The sequence below is a fragment of the Papilio machaon genome, chromosome Z (assembly GCF_912999745.1).
Source record: "Papilio machaon chromosome Z, ilPapMach1.1, whole genome shotgun sequence".
NCBI classification, from domain to species: domain Eukaryota; kingdom Metazoa; phylum Arthropoda; class Insecta; order Lepidoptera; family Papilionidae; genus Papilio; species Papilio machaon.
The window spans coordinates 7,299,297-7,313,210 of record NC_060016.1 but is presented as its reverse complement, the minus strand read 5'-3'; the positions used below and the strand labels follow the sequence as shown (position 1 = coordinate 7,313,210).

At 32.0% G+C, this 13,914-nt stretch overlaps 1 protein-coding gene across 1 annotated transcript in view; it reads right to left on the bottom strand.

Annotated features, from left to right (window-relative positions):
• LOC106717143 (glutamate receptor 1) overlaps window positions 1-13,476 on the bottom strand; it is a 48,096-nt gene extending 34,620 nt beyond the window's left edge. Inside the window, exons 1-4 of the mRNA XM_014510868.2 lie at window positions 13,308-13,476; window positions 6,923-7,075; window positions 3,043-3,170; window positions 1,629-1,758 (exon numbers count right to left, since the gene is read on the bottom strand). Coding sequence (XP_014366354.2) covers window positions 1,629-1,758; window positions 3,043-3,170; window positions 6,923-7,075; window positions 13,308-13,407 — 511 coding nt within the window. The 5' untranslated portion in view covers window positions 13,408-13,476. The remainder of the gene's footprint in view (window positions 1-1,628; window positions 1,759-3,042; window positions 3,171-6,922; window positions 7,076-13,307) is intronic.
• Between the last annotated feature and the right edge of the window lie 438 nt (window positions 13,477-13,914).

Genomic DNA, 13,914 nt, shown 5'->3' with positions numbered 1-13,914 from the left:
GAATTGCTAGTATTCAATCGAGGCACCCTATTAAAGGGGGTGGTGGTCACAGCAGAATTATAGCAGAATATTAGCAGAAGCCCGGCAGCCGCAATCTCTTTCGTGTCGACATTTTATTATCGGACAAGTCGGCCGCGCTGTAATCCCAAGCGAACGGTACAATTTACGATTTATAAAACCGCCGTTTCTGTTGTAAAGCGAAACGATAAAGAGAATGTTACGAAGCCGACAACCGTGCAACGATCACTACGTACCCTGACCCTTATCTTAATATTCACTGATATTAAAAAGTTAATAAAGGTAACGATAGGATACGTATATTACAGACCCGTCCTGTTCATTTAAACTGATCACATAAGTACACCGATATTGTTTTTAGTCGCAACGCTTTCTAAAATCTATCTTGATATCTTTTTAGGAATAATTTGTATTTTAACAAGAAAGAAATTAAAAAAATATTTACCTTCGCATAAAGCACAAGTGAGAACAATAGAAATAATATTGCATTATTTTTGGAACGAAGTTCCTTATCGCGCGTTGTGAAAGGGGGCTAGACGGAAAAAATTCTTACGAAAAGTTGTCACGACACTTTTTGCTATAGTAAGTATGTTAACGACGAATGAGCGCTACTTCACCATGGCAACGACGTGACAATATATAACGAAAATTCATAGAAATAAAATGTACTTCTTGTGAAGACTTAAGTTTTTTATTCATAGAATAAACATTGGTTCCTTCACTAATTAATTGAAAGGAACTTCGTTCCATTCGGATGTCCCTTGACACCTCTCAAGTTTTTTTATTTTATTTCGTTCGAATATACTCAACGAGTCGATAAATAGAATTCCGTTCAAAATATGCGGATTAAAAATATATGGATTTGCACGATATATATTCAAATACTAAGCGGAAGGCTTTACTGTAATTAATGTACATACGTTTTTGGATAAAGTTAACAAGTTTATTTTCTACAAACTCAATTTTCCTGCTTGTGAAGCTGACAACGTGCAATCACTTGATTATCAATTAAGCAAATTAATCATGTTATGATATTAGGCGTGCATTCTAAAGCAATCACGTCAAAACAGAGCATTTATAATACAATACTAGCTATCGCATACGACTGCGCCCGCACGGAATTTTAAAAAATTGGTAGCCTATGTGTTCTTCCAATCTATGTTCTGTCTTTGCCAAATTTCATCGAGATCCGTTGAGCTATTCTGGAGATACCATTAAACAAACGTGTATTGCGTTTTTATAATATAAGTAACATTGATTATATAGAAATTCATGAGCTTAATGTGTAACCAAACATGCTGAGATTACCTCTTAATCCTAATTATAATGATAAGCTTTAAATCTCCTTTAAAACACTTACTAGTTATAATATAATATCTTTATTAAGGCCAATTAAATATTATTTTGCTCTGGCAAAAATTATTAAGGAAAATTATTATAGTGATTATTCACGGAAATTGAATTTAAATAAATGTTCGCTTCAGTAAAGTCAAGAAAAAACGTCATTTTTTTGTTATAATTCATTTAGAATACCCGAAATGCTTAAGTTTCAAGGCAAAAATTTAAATCACTATAATAAACACCGATTTAAAGGTATAAATTCTACTTACCATCATGTGAGTCGTACATGTAAATGATTTCTTTCCATCCGTAGTACAAAATAGTGTCGACTACAGCTTTGTGATAATCTGGTCTCATGCTAACCGCATGATCAATTAGCCCGGACGATGGAGGTATAACCTAATAACAGAACAATTGTACTTTAATTGTTAGGTTATCGCCATTGTTATGTAATATATTAATTTAATTTATACGTCTCGCAGACTGAAACAAGCTATGAAATACTCATACATAAGCATATTGCATAATCTCGCTCAAGATGATTTAATTTTATATTATTCATTTATTATCTAGTGTCGAGTGTGTACTATAGGAGCCTAAGCAAAGTCTTAGTACGGACTATAAATTTTAGTCTAAGTAGCAAGAACTCATTGTCAGAGAAGAATGTGGTTGTGGAATAGTTTAAGTGCTATAAAAAAACAGTTAATTTTTATTATTCGAAATTCGAATTAAAGCAATAAATTAGGAGAAACATGCCAGTGACAACGGCAACGATGGACATGAATGTAATGAAACTGAAAACTCTTGGAAAGAATTTTTTATTTAATCGGTTACGATAAACAAATTCAGACACAATATAAGTAATAAAAATATTTTTTTACAATTCCTAACAGTAGATAGATATATAATTAAAAAAATGGTCTTGATTAAAATAATTGTTATTTTCCTACTTTTGACATATCTCAGAGGATTTTATAAATATAAATTGTTACCGGGTAACCAAACTACACACGAAACCTTAATTTTTACAAATCGTTCCCGCAACTTAAGCATCGAAATTGAATCAAAAGAATTACTGTCAGCAGAATCCGGTAGACACTTAGCGAAATCGACTTTTTCCACAGTCAGAACATTTATATTCATCAAAGCTAACGCTTGATGCCGACATTCTGCTTTAGTGAACGTGAGGAAAAATGCCATTTCTCGGTCCTTTAATAACACTTGTATGACTCTATTTGCTAAGTTACGCAGTCGGTAAAATGCTTACTTAAGAGTCCAGTCGTATGCCGAATATAAAGAATTTTTGTGGATATTTAATTAATTACACAATGTAATTTTGTAAGTATATACTACAAAAGGTTAAAAGGTTATGCATTACTCAATATTGAAGTAAGATTACGTTATAATCTAATTAACTAGGCACATATAAGCATTTTTGTCGTATGTTATCTTAAAATTAATTTGGAATCTCTATATACGTAGTTTAGGATATTTCTTACATAGTTGAATAAGTCTTGTGTGTTAGTAAAATTATTTAAATTATTATTCTGCAAAAAGTTTTTCAGCTTGTGTGTTTTTATAGCCCAACAATGACTTCCACCTCGGTCTATTGGTAGCTATAGTCTTCTAGTTTACTAATGACAAAGATTTTTAATGATAAAATCTAAAAACATATTACTATACCTTTTCAGGAAACCATGGCGTGACAAATGGCATTTGGAACGTATTGGTGTAAGAATGCAGCGTGTCAAAAGATTCCGGAGTCACTGCGCCCAGCATCGCAAACACACCACGAGCGAATTGATTGCAAACTGTAAAGAATAAAATTGTAAACACACCTCGTAACAAAGTATACTATTACCTTAACATTAGTAGAGCCAATAACAGTTGCACGAATATGTCGCCTCGAGCAATAAAATAACACCTCACAAAATGGTGATGTACATCTGCGTTTCCTCTGATAAGAGTATCTTTGTCTTCTTCCCCTTGCCGTCTTGGATGGGTAATAAATAAATAAATGATGGGCAATAATCATATATTATAAGACTATTACATATGCCTTTAGTTTGTAAGATTATGGTAAACATAATTGAAGTAGGAAAAAAAGTAAAGTTGCTTCGTGAAGGTCCATAAGTCGTATCGATTTGAAAACTTAGCTCTTAATATTTCATACACTGCTTGATTACTGATAATGAATACTTGTGACTGGCCATAACTTTAATTAAACTTAACTTAAAACTTAAACTTTATAGAATACCAGATTGAAATAAAAAATGTTATAAAGAGAAAAGAATGCAAGTAAAAAGAAAATTTCGAATATAGAAATGAGCTACTAGTGTTTGATATTGCTCTTTATGACTGGTGAATCCGTTGTTTTTACATACAAAATTATCAAAATCGGCATTTTTTCTAATATGATATTTGCAATTCGAAAATGATTTATTGAAACAAAACTAAAGAAGTATTTTTAAGTTTATTATGTTAATAAGTGAAGCGGAAACTTTTTATCCACTTTTTAGTGAATTGCGTGAATAGATGTACGTGAAATTAGACAGAGAAGAAGTGCATTAAGCCATTTTACAAGCTTATCTTAATTAAATGTATAAATAAATTGTTTTTGAATTATGGTTAAACTACGGTGCTAAACTTGAGATTGTCAATAATAAACATTAGCCGCAAACTCACTATTCAGTACGATTTCGTGTAATGAAAACCGCGTTGTAATATTGTTACCGCCACCCAGTTTTTTTTTTTTTATAGGAGAAGGAGGCAAACGAGCAACGGACCGCCTAAAGTTATTTGATCCGACGCCCATGGACATCCGCAACGCCAGAGGAATCGCAGATGCGTTGCCGGCAATAGTTCCCGCGTTGAAGATCCAATCGTTCGTACATGTTAAATATTCTGGTACTTCTTAATACCATTTCAATAAGATCGTTCTATCCTCTCAAACTTTTTTTCGATGTCTTCTATTTGCATATTTATAAATTTGTTTTTTTCATATACCAAAAGTTGGAAAATGTTCCAGCGATTATTTGGTATGGTATGGCCCGTATACATCTATATATATAAAAGAAAGTCGTGTTAGTTACACCATTTATAACTCAAGAACGGCTGAATCGATTTGACTGAAAATTGGTGGGCAAGTAGCTTAGAACCAGGAAAAGGACATAGGATAATTTTTACCCCGTTTTCTATTTTTTTTATTCCGCGCGGACGGAGTCGCGGGTAAAAGCTAGTATGTAATAAGTATAAAAGTTGAAAATACATTTGCACATATTTAGTACTAATTGGGAGAAGATACATAGATACATCCCCACCCCTACCAAATGTACCTTGTATTCCCATGCTTTCCCTATTAAGAAAAGGGTTGTAAGAAAAAAGGATTCAATTTTTACTACAATTAAATCTAAAAGACAGTCATAGAGTAACTTGAAAACGTTTTCCACATCTTTAACGCTTATATCATTTAAGTCGGAAACATAACGTAATATTCATCTAGAGTCATCATCATCAATTCCCACAGTGCCAGAGTTTCTTTGTTTACAGAGTTCACAAATTAAGGTTGAGGACAAATTTCCTACTTTAAAAACGTAAATAGGTAACTTAAATAAGAAAATTCTTTTACTTTAAAGTATATTAAATTTAGCCCCAATGACAGGCTTTTAAGGTAATTGCGTTAGGGTGCAATTACAATGGACGGAGGTCCCCAGAGCGGATGTCTATCAGTGAAGATGAAATAATATCCGAGATAAAATGAATGAGAAATTTTAGTTAAGAATCATTTTCAACGCTTAAACTTTTAAGTGAACCATCATTTTCTTAGCAACTCCTCTATTGAACAGAAATGAATTTCAATGAAATTGTGGAGTAACTTTTTACTATGTAAGTTCTTAATATAAATAATATTCTAAATATCAAGTTATGTTTCTTTTTAAACCAACTTTATGCAGTTTTAATTGCTACATTAGAATTTATTGCACATTGAACAAATAGAATTGTCCATTTGTCAGACAATTCATACATCAAAGCTTAATTTACATAGATACGAAATGTCTAAGTATCTAGTTACATAGATAGTGTTATTTATATCTATATATGTACATAGAGATTGTATAATTTATTAATGGAAGCGACGTACGGCCTAATCATAGACGTGCAATGGAAATTCAACTGCAGATCTCAATCTACAATAGCTTAGAATAAAGCGAATTTCAAATCAGTCCTTTATAAATTTGCATAACTTAAATCGTGTACGGCTTCAAACAATTTTAGTCGCCGCCATAGATTCTATATTAATAACCAATTCATTACAATGACTTTGTACTCGTACAGATGAAATTCCGACAAGCTAAATCAATACGCGAACATACATTTTTGCATTAATAAGAGGTATAGTATTTTATTAATAAATAATGTGTCACCATACACTAGGTATGTCGTAACTTAGTTAAGTTTAACGTTAATGTTCGAGAGATTGGAAAACTACTTTTTGTTTATTTTTCCACGTTAAAATTACGAATCACATTTGGATGAAATTTCACAATATTTTAAGTTATAGATACTTCACGATTGTTATTAATATTTCAGATATAAATATTTAACAACAGAGATTGTACAAACAAATATGATTTAGTATATACTGTTTTTTTTTTTTTTCGTTTTTAACCGTTATATAATGTATTCGTGGCCTTTAGCTATTTTGCTGAAAGGTGATAATTCTCAAAACGCTATTAAGAGCGATATTTTATAAAACAAATGACATTAAATGTACCTAACCCAGTTCTGAGTAAACCAGACGACACAGCTATCAGGAAAATACTCGTCATTAGAGCAAATAGGCAAGCCGACCGCGGTCTGCGCTCATCCTCTTTCACGGCCAATTTGCTTTTGTTTCTCCTTTTAATTTCCGTGTCAGTATTTTCGTATTATTTCCTCTTTTCATGACACGAAATATGCTTCTATCTATTGTTCATGTTTTTTTACAACTAAACGAGCCGGTATCTCGTCGCGAGACGAACGCAATGACCCCCGCGATGTCGTTCCACTGTAGCGATAAGTTTGATGCCGGTTTTTTTAAGAAAAATGTCTCAGAGGGATTTGTCTTTATGTTCTGAGAGAAAAAATTATTAACAAACTTTATGAATAACCTTATTTCGCAGCTCTTTGCCTGTCGTCAATGTTCACAATTTTAGTCCCACGCGCCGCCAGGGATAGGTAAATAAGAACATAAATGTCAAAAAGGTAGGATTGGGTATCACTTTCTACTCAGTATTTTAGTTTTACGCATTTTTAGAAATCATACTTAAACTAAGTAGTATATACATATATATATATATATATATATATATATCCCGTGCGGATGAAGCCGCACGGGAACAGCTAGTTTTTTACATTTTCTTTACAGTTGCTAAGTCCACATATTTATATTAAAGTCGTCGCTTTGGCTTCACAGATTTAACTGACGGTATTCATTGAAGTAAAAATGTCGTATCATTGAGAAGTGATATGAGAGAATTCCAGTTGACCTGTTTTTATGTGCTAAATGACGTCCAATACTCACTGAGCCGTGACAGCTTGAATGCATCAGCTGTATTAATGACGTCTACATACGCCTGCAGCTCCAACCGTTTGCTACTTATGTTCTGGTTGTGCACCGTCAACGCATATTTGAAGACATTTTGTATTTCTTCTGTGTTTTGATCGAAGATTGCACCTGAAAAGAAAAAAATCTTTACTTCCCATAATCTAATATCACTTTTAAGGACAACGTAATATGTTTAGATTCAAGGTTTAAAGTTAAAGGTACAATCCTCGGTGTTCTAACTATATATCGTATAAAAAATCATATGATTTAAACCATCGTAGTCTAATTCTACTAATAACTTTCATTATTTTCAGAAAAAGTTTGAAAGGTCTGACTTAAAACCAATGGAGTATAGGAGAGGAGCACTTTATCATCACAGATAAAGCAAGTATGGGACGACCTCATTCTCGGAGATGTCATAGTCTTGAAATATAGCCGCTGACTGTAACGTTTATCGGAATCACTGAAGCAACCATTCACTTGCTCCTTAAATGTGAACGAATCCTTTAGTTCATTTTGCTTCACTTGAAAACTATCGCTGCCTTTTTTTACTTCAACTGTGTACAGACATACTCTCCGAAATCAATTCTAAATGGCTGGGGTAACTACTAATACATTCATTGCTTTATACGCTTTTATTTAGGCCCTCCTTTACTCTACGTAGGTACTATAAGATTTGCTATATGTTTTTGTACTTTGAGTTCTTACAACTTTAAAAAGTTGTATCTACAGCAGGAAAAAAAAATTATGACTTTCTTTGTCCACCATGACAGAACCATAGTTATGTTTTACATAATATAATTCCCAGTTAGTTTTAGTTATCAACCGTTATTTTTTAATTAACAAAGATTGTAACATTAATTGTTAATTTTCGAGAAAAAAGTTCTTAAGCGCTAAAGAATCGCTTCTTTTGAATGCTGGTCTTCATAATTTTTCTTTATAATGCATTTTATTATAAAGCGGATTTGTTTGTACTACGAAGTATCTTACCTGACTGCGCGAGTCCAGCAACTTCATTAAAAAAAGATTAAAAGAAACTTTCCCAACGCTACAAAAGTGTTTTAAACCTCGGTCGTCCTGTACCAGTGAATTTTATGAAGCGATATAATCGCAACTTGCAATATTACTGCAGTGGCCAAAAGTTTATTTGCGCATTATCTTTGCAATTTAAAAGTCACGGTACTTTTCAACTTATTCGTATATTAGTTAGCAATGTACGAAAAAATCCGACCGAATATCGAAGTATTTCTGGTTTTTCGCAAAATATTAAAAGGTTTCTGAAGCCATATGAAGGTAGTAATCAATCAGTGAAGTTTCTTTGTAAGAATGCGTAGGTTTCTAAGTGTTGATACGTAGAAACGAATAATTTCAAACACAAATAATTTTTGATTTCGTTTTTTCATTAAAAAAAACATATAATTCTTATCTAAATTATTTGATATAAAATTGTAAATATGAATTTATGAATAATATTCTGATTGGTAATTAAATTTTTCATAAGCTTGTTGAAATTGGCTGTAAGCTAAAAATATACGTAAAATTCTTCTTCACTTAATTACATTTTATGTCATACTAGCTATCGGCCGCGACTCTGTCCGTGCGGAATTAAAAAAAAATCTTAGTAGTAATAATAAAAGTAGCCTATGTGTTCTTCCAGACTATGTACTGCATCTACGCCAAATTTCAGCGAGATCCATGCCGCCATTCTGGAGATACCTTCTAACAAAGATCCATCCTGCCATCCAAACATTCCCTCTTATACTCGTAATATTAGTAAGATAAATAAGTTGAAGATTTAAAATTTAAGGCTTGCAGGCGCTAATAGTAGAGAAGTTTAATATTAAAAATTTCAGCTTAGTTTTAGAAACAAATGAATTTAGTTATAAAATGTGAACTTTGTCTGAACTGAATCTCTTACTAATGAATGCATGTGTTATCTGAAGACAATATGCTCTATACATATGATGAGGATATAAGTTTATGTAAAATACTATTCTAATAAGAATTTTGTAAAAAGACACAGAAATACTGAAAATAACTCGGTGCTTAGACTACCAAAGCTCATAATTTTTTCGTGAAGATTTCTGAGTTGATTCTGACTGATTCTTCGATTCTTTTCAATGAACCTAATATAAATTAGTGAAAATTCGAGCGCAGAGATGTATGAAAGGGTGCCTTATAGCTATCACGACGTTTTTTATACTTATTCTGTGTTATTAGTCTAAGATCCCGTGGGTTAATAAAAGTTGATCGTTACACTTTCAGCAATATACGTCGGCATCAGAGGGTAACTGGTGAGATAACTTTCGAAGCTGGTAATGTTACAAACTTTATTCAAATATTGTTAAAACTTTTCTTGCTGTTGTTTCGAGAAAACTCAATATGCTTGGAAAATTCAAAACATTACATCGTTCACAAGATTCTGTATATGCCAGCCACATATTCATATTTTATCTATACCGAAATCAATTAACTATTATAATTTGTTCCTTGTATGTGTATTATGTTTTATGTTCTTTGTGGTAATTATTTATGTTATAAAGTGACTTATTTATAATTAAAACCAAGAAATGAAATGATTAATTATAGTAAAACTATATACTGAGTGTATTTTTAGTAACAATCTAACGTGACTTGCTTTGAATTGAGTAGTAAATAAAATGTTAAAATTATATTTAACAGTTGAAAATTGTACATAAGTTACTCACGTAACACGAAAAATAAGTCCAAGCTACTCGAAAGTGAGCTAAATGGCCTCTGCCTCCTAATCACTTGGCAAAGCTCAATGCGAAAGACGTTGAGAAAACGCTCTTTCTAAGCTTCTGATACATTGCTATGTCATTTCATGTTAACTATTTGTCTTGAAGGTTATTAACTCGCCTGAATTAGCTTTAAAGATGTATTTAACTTTTTCAATTTCAGTCAGCTTTGTATTTCCGCCAATTCAAAAAGTCAGTTTAAAATGGAACTTTCCATAAGTTTTGTGTCCACGAAGATCCTTGTGAGGGATCTTGATAATAAAACTATATCTTTTTCTATCACATTTCAGGTTTTATTGTGGATTCATGTAGACACACATTTTTTCTTAATAGATCTCTAAACTGACACTTACATAGACATCTTTATATTTCTACATATTTTTAGTTTCAGTCAGTGTACTCTAATCTACGAAGGTTATAATCCACAACAATCCTGATCATTTATTTTATTTTTATTGATTAATATTTTAACTTCGTTAATAGTGGTCGCCGTCCCGTCGACCGAGCCAGATACCGCTGTCGAGACGCCGTAGTGCTGCATCTGCGGGAGCCACAAGCGATGGACTGGCAGGGAACAGCGCAGGACGACTTTAGCGATCTCTTGTGTCGGGACCAAGACCTAATTTGAGTAACTGCGCCAGCGGAGTAAGTAATATTGGATAACACCATCTAGTAACAAATTATTATGAAAAATTTCGAATATCGCTTTTCGCGTATTTTTACACTGAAGGAAAATTTTTCTCCATACAACCATATTATGAAATATGTATTCAATAATTTGTATTGAAATGTATTCATTTTCATTTTTTTATTGTAAATGCTACAAAGTTTAAAACCTTTTTCAAATGTATGTGAATTCGCCTTTACTATTTAAACGTATCGTTTGCAATTCCGTTTCTATAGAACAACAAAAAAAAATAACTCCAATTGCTTGCAGTATCAAGCTTGAAATTTTATGTGTATCGCTTAAAAGTATTACGAATTTTTTTCGCATCAAATGTTTTTGTTTGTTTTATTTGTATTCAAGTTTTTTTATGCATGCAGAGCTTTGAATATATCATCGTATTAGCTAATTCTAATATAGTTTTTATTCAATTTAATATATTTAATTGCATTGCGTACTAATTAATCCGGAGTTTTTGATATTTCGACAAAGTATCAAACTGTAAAATGAAATAAATGTATTTTAAGGGTTTTATTATTTCTTTTTAAGTCTACATTCTTTCTAATTAACAAAATATGTTTTTTTTACATGCCTGACGTTAACCTGTTATTTATATATACATGAACATTAAAATGCTTAAAATGATTTATATTTCTCGTTTAGTTATAAATTAATGCAATTTTAAAAACAAACACATTATTTTAACTTGAAAATTGGTATAAGTGAAGAAATAATTAGAGATCATTTATTATGAACAGCGAAATTAATATATAATTTGGTGTTCTTACTTAAATTTTTACCATAATAATATCAGTTATCGATTTAATGTAGGAATCATTGCTAACAATAGAGGTTGATTTAATTTCCAGCAGTACATGTAGGTATATTCAAAATTACCACTGATAACATAAGATTAAGTCCAGTTGGCGAATGCCTGAGAGAATACTTTCCTTTTTCTCTCACTCGTCTTTAATTAGGGATGGCACTTCGAACGCAAAGCCTTAATTACGAAGTATCTTGATTGCGGAAATACGTATTAGATGAACGTATTTTAAATGTATATAGATACAATGCATATGTACAAACATTTTATATTATATCCAAGTATGATTAATGTAGAATTGTCTCAGTATAAAAAATGGCTATGGAAAAATGAAGTGTTGGTCGTCGAAAATAATCATGATTACGTAAAATTACAGAGTGAAGTGTTCCTCAACACTAGATGTGGATAAAAGTGTACGGAACTAACCAAGAGAAAAAGGAGTAAATCAAGAAGTTATAAAATGATTTGGTAAATAATCTATTACTGAAATTTTAAAAAGACAACCATAATTATATTTTAAAGTACTAGATAAAAATACTATCTCTAAACTTATTCAGTGGTAGTAGGAACAAAAATGTTCCTATTTTAGTATGAACTTAGACATAACAATAAACAATCATGACACTATGTAACTTTAAGTTTTATTTATTATGATGAGTTTACTATTCAATTTATTATAATTTTTTAGCTGTTCAAGGAGATTTCCACACTCCTCATCGACAGCCTCAGGTGATCCAAGGGCTAGCACGCATTTCGAACAAAGGTTGAGCCTGGCCATGCAACGGGTAAATGCCGATAGCCTCTTGAGAACCCTGCCCTGCGAGCGCAGCGATTTGAGGTCGATTTTTTACATTATCTTGTTTTATTTTTAGTTTGGAATAGGTTTATAGTTTATTTAGTAGTTTTAACCTATTACATAATAATGTCAATAACTTAAAATGTATTTATTACGTTATCTTCGAAACTGTTTACAGCAAGCAATAAAGGGTGATTAATATTCTAATAGTGCTGAGGGTAGTTTTATGAATTGATAGTTTTATATTCAATTAGCAGATAATTGTTGCCACAATGATTTTATAAGGCTATTGAGATAAATGTCTTCTTGACATTATTTAAATGTTATAATATTGAAGAGTAAATTTTGAAACAAAATGTTACACCATTCGAAACAAAGCCGATGATCGGATTTTGACTTCCGAAGTTTCCGAGTTCTTCAGAGTTAATCTTTGACAGTTAAAATATCATTACTTTTCATTTAAATTTCCCCCTTACATTGCTTAAAGCTCATTTAAGGATTATTAATGAATATTTACACATTTTGAAAACAATACCTTTTGAATTAAAATTAATCTCATTAATATAGACATGTATATTCAGGACGTATGTCTCCCATCGAATTGGATGACATTTTATAACATTATTTTAATGTTACCCTTGCGAAGTCGGGAGACTTCAATGGTCTCAATGAATTAAAAATCTACCCCCACCTATGTATGTCAAAGATAACTCAATATCAATCAATGTGAAATTTCGATACACAAATTATATTATCCAAACTTTAACTTAACTATTGTTGTATTAAAACAAAAGGTATTATAGATTCCAATATTAATGCTTCTTATAGATCTACTTTTCTTGAATAAAATATTCCAGCAGAATATTATAAAACTTCATCGTACTAATGATGCGGCTTAATTGTTGTTCATAATCCATTAAAATTAGTTACACATTGTAACCCCCTACTTTTTGTAGTACGCGTTAATGCCTGCGTAGCGTCGTAGCTAATCTCGTAGCAGGAGGGAGTAACAGAGACAAACGCATTGAGGTAGAAAGGGAAATCGATATAGCACATTCTGACTGAGCGAGAGGTTAACCAGTTAAAGGGAGTGCGCAACAAAACATACAAACGATATTATTTACGACAATTTTTTAAAATTACAGTAGAGTTATTGAAATTAACAAAAATGCATAAAACCAAATTTTTTGAAGTTAAGATTTAACTCATTAATGTAGGAGCGAATAAAAATACTCAATTAAAACAAGAAAATAAAACTTCAAAATATTTATTCGTAAAAGTTTAAAAAGTACATTACAAAAGTAAATAAAGTGACTTACCGACTACGATCTTCTCTGCGGAAAAAGGCTGTGCCGACACCCCGACGTAAAACAATAAAGAGCCGGCGATAATCAAAAGTGATGTTTTTTTTCCTACCATCTTTTCTAACAACACCCGTACGTATACAATATATATTTATAATTTCAATTACATACTAGGATCATCGTAATCAAAGTGAATTGAGTGATAACTATGAGAAACGTGAACGATTAAATGTCGGGATGTTGCGCGCAAACCTGAGACTTAGCGACTGGTGGCGAGGCGGTTCGGGGGCATGGGGCGCGGGGAAGGGGGCGGTCCACCCCGCTGCAGCTTCGCTCCCGCTCACAGCCTTGTTTCACCCCGCAACAATAATGCGAAATTTATATTAGTCCATACCAATTTTTGCAATCTTTTATATAAAACAATCTTTAAAAAAATTACACACGTATCAGGATTAATCTATTTTACCTTTTTTTTTCTAAAATTTCGTATGAAAGTTTAGTATAAAGTGATAGTGATGTTCACGGAGGCCGTGATATACGTAAGGCTCCTTTCAACCTCCCATTTACCCTCCGGCCTTTTCTCCCTCACACATTAGCCAAAATTCTCAGCGAAACCGCTGAT